The sequence below is a fragment of the Dreissena polymorpha genome, chromosome 1, assembly GCF_020536995.1.
Source record: "Dreissena polymorpha isolate Duluth1 chromosome 1, UMN_Dpol_1.0, whole genome shotgun sequence".
Lineage (NCBI taxonomy): Eukaryota > Metazoa > Mollusca > Bivalvia > Myida > Dreissenidae > Dreissena > Dreissena polymorpha.
The window spans coordinates 157,752,318-157,771,285 of NC_068355.1; the positions used below are offsets into that span (position 1 = coordinate 157,752,318).

Genomic DNA, 18,968 nt, shown 5'->3' on the forward strand with positions numbered 1-18,968 from the left:
AGCCAATACGAGATTCAGCCAATCAGATACCAGGTAAAACTCAGCCTTATATGAGAATCTTAAATTTCGACAATTTTGAAGTTGTATGCTTAGTTTTGGGTGCAAAAGTTTAAATCTTTAAAAATATAATATTGCAGTTTACTTAAAGCACTCAGTCCCTAATATATTCAGCTCCCTTTTTCGACAATAACAAAGGTGCAGTGTAACCACAAGAGTAACGTTCAATATTTGAGCATATGTACATAAATAAAAACTTTGAATATTTTCAAGCTACAATGAGCGCCGAAAGCAAAACTAATTTGAAATCATGGAGAATTTACACATTACAAATGCAATTCTTATGGCAATAAGTAAGTTTTCAATCCTTATTGTCTTTCTGAGTTTCATTAAAAACAACGGTAGTGGATCCAGTGTGGCTGGAATGTTATTCAGGTAAATTTTGCATAATTTCGCTACCTGTCAAATTGTGTTCCTGCATCATGTATTGTCTTGAAAGCATCTTTCATCATATACTAAGTTTAAATGCTATTGTTCCTATGCTTTATCAGTAATATCGCCTTCATATTACAATATTAATGAAATAATAATTATTCTTCTGAAATGAAATGCATGGAACATTTGTTTCTACTTGCGACAATATTCAATTTTCATTTTAAATTAACAAGATATCTCTTAAAAAGTATTTTGGTGTACATTACATTTTCAAAGCATTTGCATGGGAATATAAACAGGGAAAAAGTTGTATAAAACAGAAATGTTGCTATTTTTCAAAACTTCATACTTCATTTAATAGCAACAACCTGTAATTTGAAAGTGAAATTCAAGCTTTTCTTGCTGAATTATATTATAAAGTTAATAAATAAAATTGTCATTAATTAGCTGAATTCATATTGGCTTTGTTATTGAGCTTTAGACAGCCATATTGTCCTTTGACCTCAGGCCAATTTGGTTGTCTTCAGCTCAATAACAAAGCCAATATGAATTCAACTAATTAATAACATTATACTATCAAAACAATATTATGACAGAGGTTCATGAAGATAGGAAAAAAAGAAGACTCCTACAGTGCTCACTAGCTTTTTTTCTAATTTGAAGTAATGACCTAGTTGTTCAGTTCACATGACCAAGTATCAAACCCAGCTGAGATTTCTTGGGACATGTGTTTCACTCAGTTTCATCAAGATTGACCAATGAATGTAGCCATTAGAGCATTTACAAGGTTTCACTAAAGCCACATAATGAAAACAGCCCCATCCTCTGGCTGCCCATGTTTTCCAACAGACCATAACCATTTTTCAACTTTGCCAAGATAACATTAAAATGAATGCTCTTACCAAGTTTCATAAAGATTGAACTAAAAATGTTACTTCTAGCGTGCTAACAGGATTTCACTATAGCCATATAATGAAAACTGCCCCCTTCTGGTGGCCATGTTTGCTGACCAACTTCAATCATTTTTTAAACTTGGCTAACCTTTTGTTAAATTTAACCTTAATAAGTGAACTAGTTTTCGATGTGACCCATTTTAAACTGCTAAGTGATCAATAGAATAAATCTTCTGACTGAGTTTGATGAAGATCAGACAATTAGCGTGGCCTCAAGAGTGTTTAAAGTCTGTTAAAGTTGACAACATACAAAACACACGAAAGGCAATCATAAAAATCACCATAAGAAGGATGTCATGAGTTAAAAATGCATCAATAAATAATTGTAGCTGGCATTCTCAATACTACAGGAAAATGTTAAGGGGTTTAAGAATATAACAAATTATGATAAGTACACAAAAACATTATTATAGTTGATGAATATTTACCTTCCATGCTGTTTAGTAACAGTGATTACTGGACTATTACAACTATGCTGTTTTAAGGTAATACATTATTTTGATCAATTTCAAAATTAAGGGTGGGTATACAATTTAATACTGAAATCTTACTTAAAAAATCATTTGAAAAATTCTTGTACATGTTCGTTGCGTCATTTCATGAGTTTATACTCTTTGACTGAAACAAATATCTGGAACTCTTCTCTTAGTGTGTCCTTGACCTTTAAGGTAAGGAAAATGGTGTCACAGTCTAGACAAGCTTGCACACATGAACATACAAAGCTTACATGCTTGCAAACACATACGCTCGAACATAAGACTGCTGTATCAAACTTTCCATCAGTGGGCTCGACAAAAGCACAGTCTTCACTTTCAGATCAGTTTTAATTTAAATCTAAAAGTATAATATTCTTTTTAACCCAAAATGCATCTTGTGCCATATGCGGTACAGTCAGGTCAGGAGCTACTCTCTCTGCACCATAGTCAAGCAGTGTTTTATGGTTTCATGAGTGGACAGGGTAGCTTCTGACCTGTCTGCCCGCATGCGCAGGCTGGGCTGGAGATAAGGTGGTCACATATGGTATATGACCTGCAATAAACAAGAAGTTTCTGTACTGTTCTACATCAACATACAGACTGTTACTGCTCCTCGATGAGACTGGTTTTGGCCGAGCTGCAGGTATAGTTGGCGCGGAGACAAGAGTTGAGTCCCTTTTCTTGCCCTCGAGGATCTCCAACATCTGAAAACAGGCAGCGGAACAAACTATAAACATAACAAGACTATTGCCAAGCAATACATGTACCCTACCAGCTCCACCATTGTCAGAACTTTTTTTTTTTATGTTTGTTGCCATAGCAACCAGAATTTTTGACGAAGGACGTGCATAATGTTCATATTGCCATCTATCCATGTTTCAAGTTTCATGAAAAAATATTAAGAACTTTTAAAGTTATCGCAGGATCCAGAAAAGTGTGACTTACAGACGCACAAAGCGAAAACCGGTAGGCGACAATAAATCAGATTTTTTAACTGTCCTAAAATGACTACAACAATTTTTAACATCATTTTGTTAAGCTTGAAAGTCTGTCCAAATTTAATAAATATTCTAACATACTGATTGATCATGTTACAAATGAAAACTAGGACAAATTAAGGCTTGCACAATATTTTTCAATATATATTGGAAAAGATTTTAGTAAACTATTCATCTACAAAGAAAGTTTGATTGTCAATTAATAGGAATACTCTTTTACCAGATTTTTTTTTCTTTGAGACAAACCATTAAAACATATACATTCAATAATAGACAACACACCTCTAAATCATCATTCAGTTCTGCAAGGTCAATGACTGTCTGTCCGTCTCCATGTTTCTTTAAGGGATCTGCTTTCAGCTGCATCAACGCTCGGGCTGCCGCCTTGTGTCCCTTGGTTACAGCCCATGTCAGACCCTAAGAAAAGACCCAAGGTTCTGATCAAAACGGTAAAAGGTAATAAACAAACATAACAGTTAAATGACAAGGGTCATGTGAAAAGATGCACAGGCTGGTCTGGGGCGACGCTGGTCACATATAGCAGAAGACCAATTTTTGTATGACAACGTTATATTTAAGTTGATTTTTAGGACCACATGCATATAAATAAAGACAAAATGTTCTTTAAAAAGACCATCAATGGGTAGACAGTAATTATCATTGATTTCTATAAGAAGACATTAACACCAGAGAAGTAAACAAATGTTACAAGGACCGAGCGGACTGGCCACTCACGCTGCGTTGAGGTTGCTAACCTTGATAGGTTATATTTGCATTAATTGCTTCTGTTAAGGGGAGTTTTTTTAAAAGCTTATTTCCATTAACTATTCCAGAGACCTTAAGAATAACGTGAGTATTTCAACATGCATTGCAATTTCAAATGCCATGATCATGCAACTAAAACCATGTGAATAGGCCAGATCATGCAACTAAAACCATGTGAATAGGCCAGATCATGCAACTAAAACCATGTGAATAGGCCAGATCATGCAACTAAAACCATGTGAATAGGCCAGATCATGCAACTTAAACCATGTGAATAGGCCAGATCATGCAACTAAAACCATGTGAATAGGCCGGATCATGCAACTAAAACCATGTGAATAGGCAAGAGTTTTGTACAGGACACATATCAACTAAAACCATGTGAATGGGCCAGATCATGCAACTAAAACCATGTGAATAGGCCAGATCATGCAACTAAAACCATGTGAATAGGCCAGATCATGCAACTAAAACCATGTGAATAGGCCAGATCATGCAACTAAAACCATGTGAATAGGCTAGATCATGCAACTAAAACCATGTAAATAGGCCAGATCATGCAACTAAACCATGTGAATAGGCCAGATCATGCAACTAAAACCATGTGAATAGGCCATGTGAGTTTTGTACAGGACACATACGAGCCTCACTCTGGCAATGGCCTTTAATGCATAAAGTGTCCTTTCTGATTAGCCTGTGCATTCAGACAGGCTTCCAGAAATTAGACCGTGCCTACTCACAGTGAGGCCTCTTCTATCCTGCCTGTTCACATCGGCCCCTGCTTGCACGAGTCTCTCGATCACAAGTGGTCTCCCCTCTCTGGCAGCGTACATCAGCGGAGTCGTGTGGTACCTGAAGTGGCATGACTATGATGAAATCCGATGTACAATCTTATATATGATAACATTTGTTCAAAATTTTAAAGAAACAAGAAATGTGCCCATCCTGCATGCATTGCACCGCTAAATGCCAATGAACACTTATATGAGTGACAACAGGACAACCATTAATAAATATTTCTGGGGCAATAGGCTATCAAAAGGGACAACTCAATTTTTTTATACCACAGCCTAAGATTTTTAAAACACAGCCTAAGATTTTTAAAACTATGCTGCACCACCCACAATAAAAATTAACCCTCTCTAAAGGGGGTAACTATCGTTTCCAAACAACATCCAGCAAAGTAAGCACAGCAAAGACCTAAGAAATTGTTTATTTGATACATGATGCTGCATTCAATGAACTTCTTTAATGCCCTCAGAGGATGCCTTATCTGAATTCAATCCAAAATTGGGTCAATGGAAGTTTCAAAGCTTTTTAGTAAGTAATACTAATGTAAATTGAATGGTTGATGTTGGTTAAACATGACTTTTGATCTATTGATTTAGTTGTCATAGTAAAATGTATGTCAAGATAATGGTCAAAACAAGGTCAGGTTGAGAGTGTTCGTAAATAACATCCATGCAAGAGTGAGCCCAAACGTAGGTAAATCTCAAGGTCAAATGAGATAAGGACCATGAGGGTGCAGTGTTTTTTTTCCACCATTTTGGGAATGGGACCGGGTCCCATTGAATTGGGAAAATGTGCGCCGTTTTGACTAAAATTGGGAAATTAGTGTTGTTGTTTTTTTCACTAGAAATGCTTCAAAATTGAGAAAACAAGTGTTTTTAGTATTATATTTACTAAGGTTGAACTAATATGGGTGGGAGATGAACACAATATTGAGATCTAAAAAAACACTTCCATTGGGAAATTTTAGCTCCCATTTGGGAAAAATATATACTTTTTTCCATTGGGAACAGGGCTGATTTCCGGACCCGATTTTGAATGCAAAAAAAAACACTGGGGTGTGTTGATAGAAGTCAAAAACAACATCACAGTATACAAGCTTTGTACATAGCATTATTTATATAAATCAAAATGTGTTATTTTGTTTGGTTAACATCACATGGATGGATGGATACCAGAACTGACACTCCAATCGTTTATGCCTTATGCATCAGTAGGTGCCAAGGCATAAAAGAGTGAGGATATTGTTTGAAATACTGCACACAGCTATTATGCAACCAGTGATATGAAAAGAAGTCCTACTGAGCCATGCTTTGGGAAAACCGGGCAATATGCACTTGAATTAAATGTCATCCCTGATAAGACTGTGCAGTTGGTGCAGGCTAATCAGGGATGACACTACCCACCTAAACTGAATGTTGATTTAGGAAATACTTCATTGAAACAAATAAAAGCGGAAGGTGCCATCCTGGATAATCCTGTGTGGACTGCGCGGGCTAATCTGGGATCACACTTTATGCACCTGCAGTAAGTCCAGTTATACCAGAACACAGCTCTACCTATCAAATGCTGAAGCTTCTGCCCCCCTGTCTAGCAGCAGGTTCACCACTGCCAGTACGTCTGCCTCACTGTATCCCCCTGCACCACAGGCTGCCATCAGCACTGTGTACATATCTGCAAGACAATACAAACCAGGGGTGTGAAAGTATCATATCTCAATCAGCACTGTGTACATATCTGCTAGATAATACAAACCAGGGGTGTGAAAGTATCATATCTCAATCAGCACTGTGTACATATCTGCAAGACAATACAAACCAGGGGTGTGAAAGTATCATATCTCAATCAGCACTGTGTACATATCTGCTAGACAATACAAACCAGGGGTGTGAAAGTATCATATCTCAATCAGCACTGTGTACATATCTGCAAGACAATACAAACCAGGGGTGTGAAAGTATCATATCTCAATCAGCACTGTGTACATATCTGCTAGACAATACAAACCAGGGGTGTGAAAGTATCATATCTCAATCAGCACTGTGTACATATCTGCTAGACAATACAAACCAGGGGTGTGAAAGTATCATATCTCAATCAGCACTGTGTACATATCTGCTAGACAATACAAACCAGGGGTGTGAAAGTATCATATCTCAATCAGCACTGTGTACATATCTGCAAGACAATACAAACCAGGGGTGTAAAAGTATCATATCTCAATCAGCAGTGTACATATCTGCAAGACAATACAAACCAGGGGTGTGAAAGTATCATATCTCAATCAGCACTGTGTACATATCTGCTAGACAATACAAACCAGGGGTGTGAAAGTATCATATCTCAATCAGCACTGTGTACATATCTGCTAGACAATACAAACCAGGGGTGTGAAAGTATCATATCTCAATCAGCACTGTGTACATATCTGCTAGACAATACAAACCAGAGGTGTGAAAGTATCATATCTCAATCAGCACTGTGTACATATCTGCTAGACAATACAAACCAGGGGTGTGAAAGTATCATATCTCAATCAGCACTGTGTACATATCTGCAAGACAATACAAACCAGGGGTGTGAAAGTATCATATCTCAATCAGCACTGTGTACATATCTGCAAGACAATACAAACCAGGGGTGTGAAAGTATCATATCTCAATCAGCACTGTGTACATATCTGCTAGACAATACAAACCAGGGGTGTGAAAGTATCATATCTCAATCAGCACTGTGTACATATCTGCTAGACAATACAAACCAGGGGTGTGAAAGTATCATATCTCAATCAGCACTGTGTACATATCTGCTAGACAATACAAACCAGGGGTGTGAAAGTATCATATCTCAATCAGTACTGTGTACATATCTGCAAGACAATACAAACCAGGGGTGTGAAAGTATCATATCTCAATCAGCACTGTGTACATATCTGCAAGACAATACAAACCAGGGGTGTAAAAGTATCATATCTCAATCAGCACTGTGTACATATCTGCTAGACAATACAAACCAGGGGTGTGAACGTATCGTATCTCAATCAGTACTGTGTACATATCTGCAAGACAATACAAACCAGGGGTGTGAAAGTATCATATCTCAATCAGCACTGTGTACATATCTGCTAGACTATACAAACCAGGGGTGTGAAAGTATCATATCTCAATCAGCACTGTGTACATATCTGCAAGACAATACAAACCAGGGGTGTGAAAGTATCATATCTCAATCAGCACTGTGTACATATCTGCAAGACAATACAAACCAGGGGTGTGAAAGTATCATATCTCAATCAGCACTGTGTACATATCTGCTAGACAATACAAACCAGGGGTGTGAAAGTATCATATCTCAATCAGCACTGTGTACATATCTGCAAGACAATACAAACCAGGGGTGTGAAAGTATCATATCTCAATCAGCACTGTGTACATATCTGCAAGACAATACAAACCAGGGGTGTGAAAGTATCATATCTCAATCAGCACTGTGTACATATCTGCAAGACAATACAAACCAGGGGTGTGAAAGTATCATATCTCAATCAGCACTGTGTACATATCTGCAAGACAATACAAACCAGGGGTGTGAAAGTATCATATCTCAATCAGCACTGTGTACATATCTGCTAGACAATACAAACCAGGGGTGTGAAAGTATCATATCTCAATCAGCACTGTGTACATATCTGCTAGACAATACAAACCAGGGGTGTGAAAGTATCATATCTCAATCAGTACTGTGTACATATCTGCAAGACAATACAAACCAGGGGTGTGAAAGTATCATATCTCAATCAGTACTGTGTACACATCTGCCAAAAAGTATCATTAGTATTCACTTGTCCACAAACAAAATTCACTGGACAGGGATTTCTATATTCTATTTATTGTTGAAAAGTTTTATTTTGGGTATTAATTATTTCATTTGTCAACAACAAGAAACATGGTTGTGTCATAAAACCCAGTTTTCCACATTTCATTAATATATTTACTGTATTTGAAATAATTTAGCAATCTCAAGGTCATTATCTTAGCTACTTCAACTAAAAATGTCAGCGCCAAACCTTGACCTTTAATCAAAGAGCACAGGACTAATACACCACAAATTATCTGGTCATGAGCATGTACTTTTCTTAGCAGTATCAAAATCCTCCCATGCATTCAAAATTTACAGAAAGGGACATAAACTGGAGTTACATGAATTGCATCTACACCAACCCATCAACAAGACAATACCCATTTCAGATATTAACATGCCTTTATCATTCCATTTTTATAAGAATTTGAATAAAGCATTGCACATGTCACTTCACCTTTATGAGAGTTTGGATCCGCCCCTTTGTCAAGCAACAGAGATGTGATTTCCAAATTTGCATTGCTGGCTGCATACATAAGTCCCGTCCAACCACTTTTCAGTACTTCATCCACCCCGAACCCTGAATGGAAAGACACATTAATTTTGTTTTATTAGTAAAATGAATCTCTCTAACAAAATCATATGTCTTCAACAACAAATGTTCATAACAGAGGGGGTTATCACGTGCTAGTCAAGATGGGGACATCCATGCTGAGACAGTTATTCTTCCCCGTTTTATACCCTTTATTACTTTTGTTTACTATTTAAATGACGCTCATTTTTCAGCCATATTAGTAAAAAGATGATAAGAATTTATTTCGTATTAAAATTCGCTTCATATCACAACCTTCCTCCCCGTGAATTTTCTAGGTGGAGCTGTAATTAGGTCACCCCGCTAAGAAATTTTGCAGCGAGTAAAGTCGAGATAAAGAGCGAATATCAACACGAAATAAACGCTAGTAACTTTCTTGCTGATATGGCTGAAAAGTGAGCGGCATTTAAACAATAAATATAATAAATAAAGGTATTAAAACAATAAATACAAGTAATAAAGGGTATAAAATTGCGAAAAATACCTGCATCGGCATAGACGTCGCCATCTTGACTATCATGTTGATTACCCCCTCTAATTAACAGATACATGATGGAAGTGTTTGCTTAACAGAAAGTTTGCAAGTTTTTAGTACTGTATGTGTATTAATGATAGTATTGCTGCTTGTAAAGACAAAATGTCAATGACTTATACATGAGTCGCGTTCTGAGAAAACTAGGCACAATGCATGTGCGTAAAGTGTTGTCCCAGATTAGCCTGTGCAGTCCGCACATGCTTATCAGGGATGACACTTTCTGCTTTTGACATTTTTTGTTTAAATGAAGTCTCTCCTTGGCAGAAAGTGTTGTCCCTGATTAGCCTGTGCGGACTGTACAGGCCAATCTGGGACGACACTTTACGCACATGCATTATGCCCAGTTTTCTTAGAACACGACTCAAATAATCTACTTACCGTTGCTCAAATACTGCTGGACGACATGTCCATGGCCCCTAACAATAGCCATTTGGAAGTCACCAACATTGAGAGGTAATGTTTCAGCCTCATTTTTCAGGTCACTAGCATATCGGAACTTCCTCTCTGGTTCTTGAGGTGTCTGTTTTTTACTTGGTTGTCCGAAGCCACCTCTTGGGGCAGCACTCGATGGCTAAAATGAGAATCAAGATATAAGTACAGCAAGTATAATGCAGCATTTTAAAAATTCAGGAAAGAGTTCACAGGGGTTTTCAGCTTTATATAATGGGGGCCTATTAAAGGCCCCTTCCAAATTGAAAATTTCTTTAAAATCATGCAGTTTTCCCAAAAATCCTAACTTCCACCAGCTTTTTCATTTCCCAAAGCAGTAATTTTAGCGAGAATTCTTCCCAAAATCCATAGGCTAGGGCCTCTTCCCAATGAAGGGAGGAAAACCCCTGGTTCATGCTTTAAAAAATTATAGCTTCCTCCAATCTTATAATTCTTATTTTAGGACATGAATTTTTTACAAGTACTCTATCTTAAATCAGTATTATTCATGAACATAAATGTACCAAAACGCAGACCAAACAAAAAACTACCTTTGAGTATTTAAATTCCTATTTTTTAAACCATTGCACTGTAAAATTCATCTGTAAGAGATTAAAACTGAAAGGTGCTGAAACTTGCATGCTTTATCAGAGGGGGTAATCACGTGATAGTCAAGATGGTGACGTCCATGCAGAGACAGTTACTTTTCGCCGTTTTAAACCCTTTATTTCTTATCATTATTTTTTAAATGACGCTCACTTTCCAGCCATATAAGTAAACATTTTTTTTATATTTTTTTTTATTCAATATCATACATACAATGTAAACATGTATATGAGCATACAACACAGTGATTGTACAAAGCAATAAAGTTCAGACATGTTATACAAGATATGCTAATATATATATATATTTTTTAGAGAGAAAAGAAAAGAACAACAGAGAAATAGTTATGAACAATGATGAGTTGTATAAAGTCTGAAGAAAGCATACTGGACATGTGTGTTTTGTTGTATATTCACAATGATCTTGTCCGATTGAAAAAAAAATAAAATAAACAAAACTATTTTAGAGGGATAAACTAACATTAGAGTGAAATGTATATTAGTGGACAAAACATTATGAGAATTTAATCCGATTCCATTTTTGTTCAAAGATTTGTAATGTGTCATTACTGAGGGCTATTTCTTTCTCAATCTGGATTTTTAGTTTAAGACTATGGACAAAACAATTAAAATTTGGTACTTGTTTTTTGTACTTCATGTTTAAGATAAGATATTTCATCAATATAACCATAAAATTCACAATATTATTACAGTCTATTGATTTCAATGAGTTAATTCCGAAACTTACATCTAAGAAAGATAGTTTAATGTTTAGTTGATGTTGTTCAAGAAAAGATATTAATTGATTCCAAATAGGCTGGATTTTGCACTCCCAAAAAAGATGTTCTATAGTTTCAATGTTTTCACTGCAGAAGTCACACAGATTTGAGTTTGATAATTTGCATTTATAGAGATATTTATTTGTAGCTATAATTCTATGGATGTATTTATATTGAAAATTTCTCAGTGTGCTTTCAATTGTTGCTTTATATGGCATGGTAAATATGTGTTTCCAATTTAGTTCATTTTCTCCAAAAAGGACTTGCCATTTATTTTTGATTTTGGAGTTTTCTGTAGGGTTTTTAATTTGTAGTGTGTAAAATATTTTATTTGTTTTGTTTTTTCTTCCAAGTATGTTTTCTACAAATGTTGTTTGAGTACATGGTGTATTATTTGTATTGATTTCAGATTTAATATGTATCGGTATGCTTTTGATTAGTGTGTAGTATTTCAGAAAATTATTTGAAGGTATTCCGTATATGTAGCATATATTATCAAAAGAGTAGAAATCCTTAATTCTGTAGTCATATAATTGGTCGACATATTTAATGCTTCGTTCAAACCAGTCTTTATAGAAAAACGTCTTATTGTTTGACGTTATGTCTTTATTATTCCATATTATTGTTTTACTGCTGGTTTGGGTTTCTAAATTATGAGTGACATCACTCCACGCTGATAGAACATCAGACAGAAATATGTTTTCGTTTGCAATTTCATGTAAGATAGTATTGCTGATGTTACATTCAAAGAGTAAGGAGTCACCATATTTTTTTAGGATTTTCTGGTAGAATAATTTCCATTTACTCGTATTGGTACTATCTAGGTATCTTTTAACCCAGCTGCATTTGATTGCATTCAAGAATGAGTCAATGTTCGTTAATTGGATACCTCCATTTTCTACAGATTGAATTAGCTGAGTTCTTTTTATTTTATCAGGCTTACCGTCCCATATGAAATTAAATATTGCTGATTTTATATCGTTAATAACATCAATTGGTGGATTTGGGAGAACTGTAAATACATATATTAACTTAGGAAGTGCAAACGTTTTCAATACTGTGTTTTTTCCAATAAGTGTAAGTTTACGATGATGCCATGATTTTAAGCAGTTTTTAAAATTCTGTAATTTAGGTAGTATGTTTTTTAGAACTGTATCCTTTTCATTATTTGTGAAAGTAATTCCTAACGTTGTGGCTTCATCGGATGTCCAATTAAATTTCATTTCTTTATTATATTGAACATTACTTTGTTTTAATTTACCTACTCGTAGCACAGTACATTTACTTTTGTTTAGTTTAAGACCCGATGTCATTCCGTAAAGGGTTAGCGACTCTATAAGGTTATGGAAAGAATCGTAATTGTCATTTAAAAAATAAGTTGCATCGTCAGCAAATAGGGATTGTTTGATTTCTTCGTCAGGTTCTAGTGATATGCCTTTTATGTGTTTATTTGATTGGATGTGATGTGATAGATACTCGATGCAAATAATAAATAGGGATGATGAGAGTGGACATCCTTGTCGAACCCCTCGTTCGATGTTAAAACTGTTTGAAAAGAAGCCATTGTTAATGATTATACTGTTAATATCGGTATAGAATAGTTTGACCCATTGAATGAGACTTTCACCAAAGTTCATATTTTCTAAGCAAGAGAACATAAATGAATGATCAAGCGAATCGAATGCCTTTTCAAAGTCTGCAAAGAATATTAGACCAGGATTATTTGAATTGTTGAAATAGTTTATGCATTCTTGGTTAAGACGAACGTTTTCACCAATGTAACGTCCTTTTATGAAACCAGATTGAGATTTTGAAATGATTGATGGTAATATTTTTTTAATTCTGTTTGCTATACTTTTAGTTGCAATTTTATAATCATTGTTAAGTAAACTTATCGGGCGCCAGTTTGATAATGATTCTAAGTTTTTTCCAGGTTTTGGAATAAGTGATATAATACCTTGTTTTTGTAGCGTAGTTAAGTTTTCGTTGTTAAATGAATAGTTAAGTGAATTAATTAGATGTGTTTTTATATCATTCCAGAATATTTTATAAAATTCGATTGTGATGCCATCAGATCCTGGGCTTTTGTTATTTTGCATTTCTTTTAGGGCTAATCCACATTCATATTCATTAAGCAATCCGTCGCACAGTTGTTTTTCCTCCTGGTTTAAAGCGTGATGTGTATTTTTAAAAAGGGTGTTATTTTCAACATTTTTTCTTTTATAGAGGGTTTCGAAAAATAAACGTTGTTCTTCTAGTATTTGAGTTCTGTTTGTTATATCTTTGCCATTGACTACTAATTTGTGTACAGTTTTTTGTTCACTTCTACGTTTTTCAATGTTTGCGAAATATTTTGTATTTTTTTCATTGTGTTCAACATGCTGTGCACGCGCTCTTAGTATTATTCCATTGAGATGTGTATGATAGATTCCATCTAATATTTGTTTTTTTAATGTTATTTCATTTTCAATGTCGGTGGTATCATTTGTGTTTGTTTGATGCAATTGTTTTTCAAGTGTTTCAATGGTTTTGATGGTGTCAGTTTCAAGTTTGTGTGTTTCTTTTTGTTTAAATGATGTGTATCTAATTGTTGTGTTACGTATATTTCCTTTAATTACTTCCCATAAGGTGTTTGGGTTTGCATCTTTATTATTTTGAACTGTATTTAATATTTCCTGTTTTATTTGTGTTTGATATTGTGTATCTAATAAAATGCTGTTGTTAATTTTAAAGTATCCTGGGCCTCTTTCAGGTTGTATATTGTGGAGTTTAAGTTCAACTAGAGAGTGGTCAGTCATAAATCCTGGTTTTATGTTACATGTGTCAATAATGTTGCAAAGAGATTCAGATATTAAAAAATAGTCTAATCTACAAAATATTGTTGGTTTTGTGTTTGAGTGCCAGGTGAATTTGCTTTCGTTTGGGTATACTGTACGCCAGATATCTATCATATTGTAGGTTACAATTATGTTATTTAAAATGTTTCTATTTTTAGTATGAGTATAAAGGTTTCCATTCTTTTTATCCAATAATGGGTTCAGGACAGTATTGAAATCACCACCGATTATAATATTTTTATCTTGGTTATTAATTATAAAGGATTGTAATGTTTCGTAAAATGTGGAATCGTCTATGTTAGGGCCGTAGACGTTGATTAGTGTTATTTGTGTTTCGTGTATTTTGATATCTATACTTGCTTGTCTACCAATTATTATTTCCTTAAAGTTATCGACTGTGACCCCTATATTATTTTTTATCAGAAAGGCAATGCCTTGTTTATTAGTATGTTCTCCACTGAGATAGATTTCTCCGTCCCATTCATCTTTTAAGGTTTGTGCTAAAGTAGGTGTCCAATGACATTCTTGTAAAAGGCATATACTATATTTTTTTTCGTCTAACCATTTGAAGATTTTTATTCGTTTGTCTTTATTGTTTAATCCTTTAACATTTAAAGTACATAATTTAATCATTTAAGTGGGTGGAGGGTGATGTGAATGATAATTTGTATGTGCTTGTCCAGTTAGTTTCTATCTTAAAACATGTCCAGTTTGTTTCTATTATAAGACATAGGATGTCCATACATACAAACAAAAATAGAAAACAAAAATTATGGATACAGAAAGATGAATATTCCTTAGATATGAAGAAGTGAAAAGAAATAATCACAAAAGTGAGAAAAAAACACAATGAACCACTGGTCCCAACTAGGAAACAAACATAATAGACAGAGAAAAACATAAAATTGAAAATGACAATGAGTGTAATGGTAGCTTGGCTAAACATTACAAAGATAAAGAGAATAAAAGAGCATATGCAATCAGTGGATATAAGTAAACATGTGATCAGCGTTTATTTCGTATTAAAATTCTCTTTATGTCTTGACTTTACTTCCCGCAAATTTTCTTAATGAAGCTTTAATTAGGTCATCCCGCTTAAAAATTTCGCAACGAGTAAAGTCGAGATAAAGAGCATATATAAACACGAAATAAACGTTAGTAACTTTTTGCTGATTTGGCTGGAAAGTGAGCGGCATTTAAACGTTTAATGCAAGTAATAAAAGGTATAAAACAGCGAAAAATACCTGCCTCTGCATGGATGTCGCCATCTTGACTATCACGTGATAACACCCTCTGTTTATGTGCTGTTGTTGATTTTGTTGTTTTTTGCTTCACTACAGGAAAATGACAATGGCATACAAGTTGTTTTTTATATCCAACACGAACAAAACCATCTAACTCAATTACACTTACTGTAAAATTATTTGCCATCCATAATCTTTAAAGTGTCAACTAAACAATAGCTTAAATCAAAGACTTGATCATATAAGCTAATAATGAACCAAGAATCAATAAGTCAAGATTAAAAAAAAATCACTAGTTTACAAAAACACTGCAAAAAAAGCAGTGAAGAAAGCTCAAATAGAACATATAAATAAGACCATCCCATACATGCCATAATTTTTCAGACCAATTCCGGGACATTGTGTTAAATTGTCCGGGACTTTTGCCGATTTTCCGGGACATGTATAAAATGTAGCGATATTTATAGACATATGCATTTTTGGTACGTTTTGTTTTGTTTCGCATCGTTAATTGCAAAAGTTCGAAAGCCTATCCGAAATATACTTGATCTATTAACGTCAAATTAAACATTACTAGTTCCTTTACTAGATACAGGCCATGTGTTTTCAGTGTAAGCGTTCTAAACATAGATGGTGACGTCACTGCGTTATTGTTATTAAGACCGGTGTGTAACGCGTAGTTGTTGATACGCCTTTATTCATTTATAACATTTATATAATAAAAAATACAACAATACAGTACGGTTAGATTGTCAACTCAAATCAATTCACAATACATACAACCAATCACATAAAACAAATACAACAAAACAGTACCGGTAGATCGTCAACTTAAAATCCGTACAGTCACACATTAGTTACACTCTTGTTTCGATGTAGATATAAGTCAATACACAACCAAAACAATGCCGCCTTTTCGGTTTGACAGCGAACATGAGACAATCAATATGATAACAGGACCCGTGTTAATTGATCGATTTTGACACGTAGCGTAGTCTGCCTATTCGGGTAGGCATTGTTATGGAGACGCTGCATATATACACAGATTCGAGGTGCAGTTAAGCCTAAGATAAGGTACATGTATATATGGATTTTGTAAATTCAGGGACATTTGACAGATTTCCGGGACAGCGGGACAAGTTCTTCATTTCCGGGACTGTCGCGGAAAATCCGGGACGTATGGCATGTATGCCATCCTAAGGGGACTAATAACTAAAATAACACAAAGCCCTTCTGGAGATATGCTATATACAATATACCGAGTATAAACAATCGCTCATCACATTTTTTTCAACTTGTCAAACAGGTCTAAGAAAATCTATACTGAGGTGTTACCATTTCACTAACTGGGACACCCACATCACCAAAATACTGAAGAAAGCCAATTGTACACTTGGATTTATAAGACAAAACCTTAATCACTGTCTAATTACTTGCAGGAAAACAGCATACTAAGCCTTAGTATGATCCACCCTTGAATAAGGCTATGTACAGTCAGTCAACCAGTGTAGAATCACGCGGCAAAAAAAAGTTAATTCTTTTGACCACAATAATTTCTTTCGGAATTTTGTGTCAATGTGCAAAGATGTAAAAATAAAGGGTAAAAGTTATTTTGTATGATAACAGGTTAGACCAGACAGCGATGTTTTTTTCCTATAGGGAAAAGCACCCGTACCGGTCCAATTGGGAAAAATTGAGTTGTGAAATCCTCAAAATTGGGAAATATTGAGTCGTGAAAACCTAGAAATTGGGAAAAATGCCAGGGGTGGCGAAATCTCAAAAAACTTTTAACTTGTCCGTTGCTGAACTACATTTGTCTGTTAATGTTAAATAAATTATAAACGCATTTATTGATTAATGTAAAATAATGTGGAATAAATCAAAATGAGTATAATTTGCTTGTTTTAGTTATAGTTGTACTTCCATGGTATATTCATTATAGCAGTATATTATAAAACAATATAAAGACTTTCTAAAATGTTTAATCTTGCAAATCCATGATTTGATTACACATGTAGTTCGATACTTGTATTACCGTCTGATTGTTAAAATAAAGAAACCAGTCTGTACACGTTCTAACAGTCGGGCCGAATGTTGAAAATGCGGCATGGTCCCGGTCTCTTATAGAATAAGGGAGATCACTGTGCAGGAGAGTGTTCATATTTTAGCTTGATTGCTCAGCAAATAGCACTTACAATGTTATTGTGTGTATCATCCGGTTTTGTAAAACTTATTTACAGCTTTAATGCAATTTTTTTTTTCATTCCTCGACCGACTGGTTGTCCACGGAAAACTTAATTGAAAAAAATCAGTTGCCCATACTAGCAAATGTACGACTCGGGCAACTCGGACATTTGATTTCGCCACCCCTGAATGCGTTGTGAAATCTTCAAATTGGGAAATTAGTGTATTTGATTTTTTGCAAACAAATACCTTAAAATTGAGAATAACTGATGTCAAGTTGTTAATATTATATTTACTATATTTACTAAGGTTCTAGCCATAGAGCTGCATAAGTAAATTAATTAAAGTTCATTAAAAAATAAATAAACCTTCATTTGGGAAATATGTAATTTTTCCCAGATTGGGAAAGTGCCGTTTTCCGGTACTTTACAAAGAAGGAAAAAAATCGCTGGCATATGCAGTTTTTTGGCAAAAATAGCAAATTAAAGATCACCCTTCATAAAATTATTAAAAATCATTCAAATTACAGAATAAGAATTTCAAAACATTGTCATAGCAATTGTTTTCAATCAGCAAAAAGTTTATTTGAAAATAATAAAGCCTTCTATATCCATATGCACATTTCAAAACATAACTCATTCAATCAGTTCGGGTTTACTTTTTGCCGCATTTATCCCCCTGTAAGCATAATAAAAAAGCTCTCTTGCTAAAACTTTGTTACTCTATTCCTTTACCTAATGTATACCTTAGACACTTATCATTTTGTGTTTATTCGGGCATTATTGAAAATTAAATACAAATTAATCGGAACTGCTGATTATCCGGAACTGGTTGACAAACTGTACTATGGGACCTACATCTTACAAAGCATATCAACAAAATTGAGCGTATCCAGACACAAGCAGCCACATTTATAACAGGATATTACCGCTCAGGGGATGAAGGCTGTGTCAATGCTAAACACACTGGAACTCCAAGGCCTACAGACAGACACTAGATGAGTCGACTTACCTTCCTGTACAAAGTAATAAGGGGGAAAGTGCCAGCCTTACCTTGTCATGACAAATAAGTTATTTAACAGACGAAAATAATTTAATGGAATTTCAAACCTTAACAATTAATTGACGTTGATTCTTCAAACATTTTAAATATATGTTTAAAATTAGAAACATGTTTGGTATTAAAAATACCCGGTGCGAACCATATCAACAAAGTAAAACTCGAGAAGATGACTTTGTCATTGCTTACGTTTGTTTTGACCGGATCACTTTGGGTGGGTTTAAACGCTTGGCCATAATCGTTATCCAAAACAAATCCATCATAGTCATCTTCGTCCTCTTCAAGTTCAAAGCCACCAGGTCCAAAATGAAAGTTGGCCATGTCATTTACCTCGGTACTATCATGAAGTTCTATATACTAAAGAATAATAAAAAAATGCTCCACAATAGATTGAAAGTTAAAAAAGATCTTATTTATTACACTGTTTATAAAA

The 18,968-nt window shown here is 34.7% G+C and overlaps 1 protein-coding gene across 9 annotated transcripts in view; it reads right to left on the reverse strand.

Annotated features, from left to right (window-relative positions):
• The window catches only part of LOC127857669 (ankyrin repeat, SAM and basic leucine zipper domain-containing protein 1-like), a 57,295-nt gene extending 38,400 nt beyond the window's left edge, over positions 1-18,895 (reverse strand). For all 9 annotated transcript variants that reach the window (XR_008038561.1, XR_008038559.1, XR_008038557.1 and 6 more), the window contains exons 1-7: positions 18,725-18,895; positions 9,777-9,969; positions 8,729-8,851; positions 5,973-6,087; positions 4,365-4,476; positions 3,142-3,276; positions 2,459-2,565 (exon numbers count right to left, since the gene is read on the reverse strand). Coding sequence is in view for 1 of the 9 variants with exons in the window: in XM_052394261.1 (XP_052250221.1) it covers positions 2,459-2,565; positions 3,142-3,276; positions 4,365-4,476; positions 5,973-6,087; positions 8,729-8,851; positions 9,777-9,969; positions 18,725-18,856 (917 nt within the window). In the remaining 8 variants the exon portion in view is untranslated. The remainder of the gene's footprint in view (positions 1-2,458; positions 2,566-3,141; positions 3,277-4,364; positions 4,477-5,972; positions 6,088-8,728; positions 8,852-9,776; positions 9,970-18,724) is intronic.
• Between the last annotated feature and the right edge of the window lie 73 nt (positions 18,896-18,968).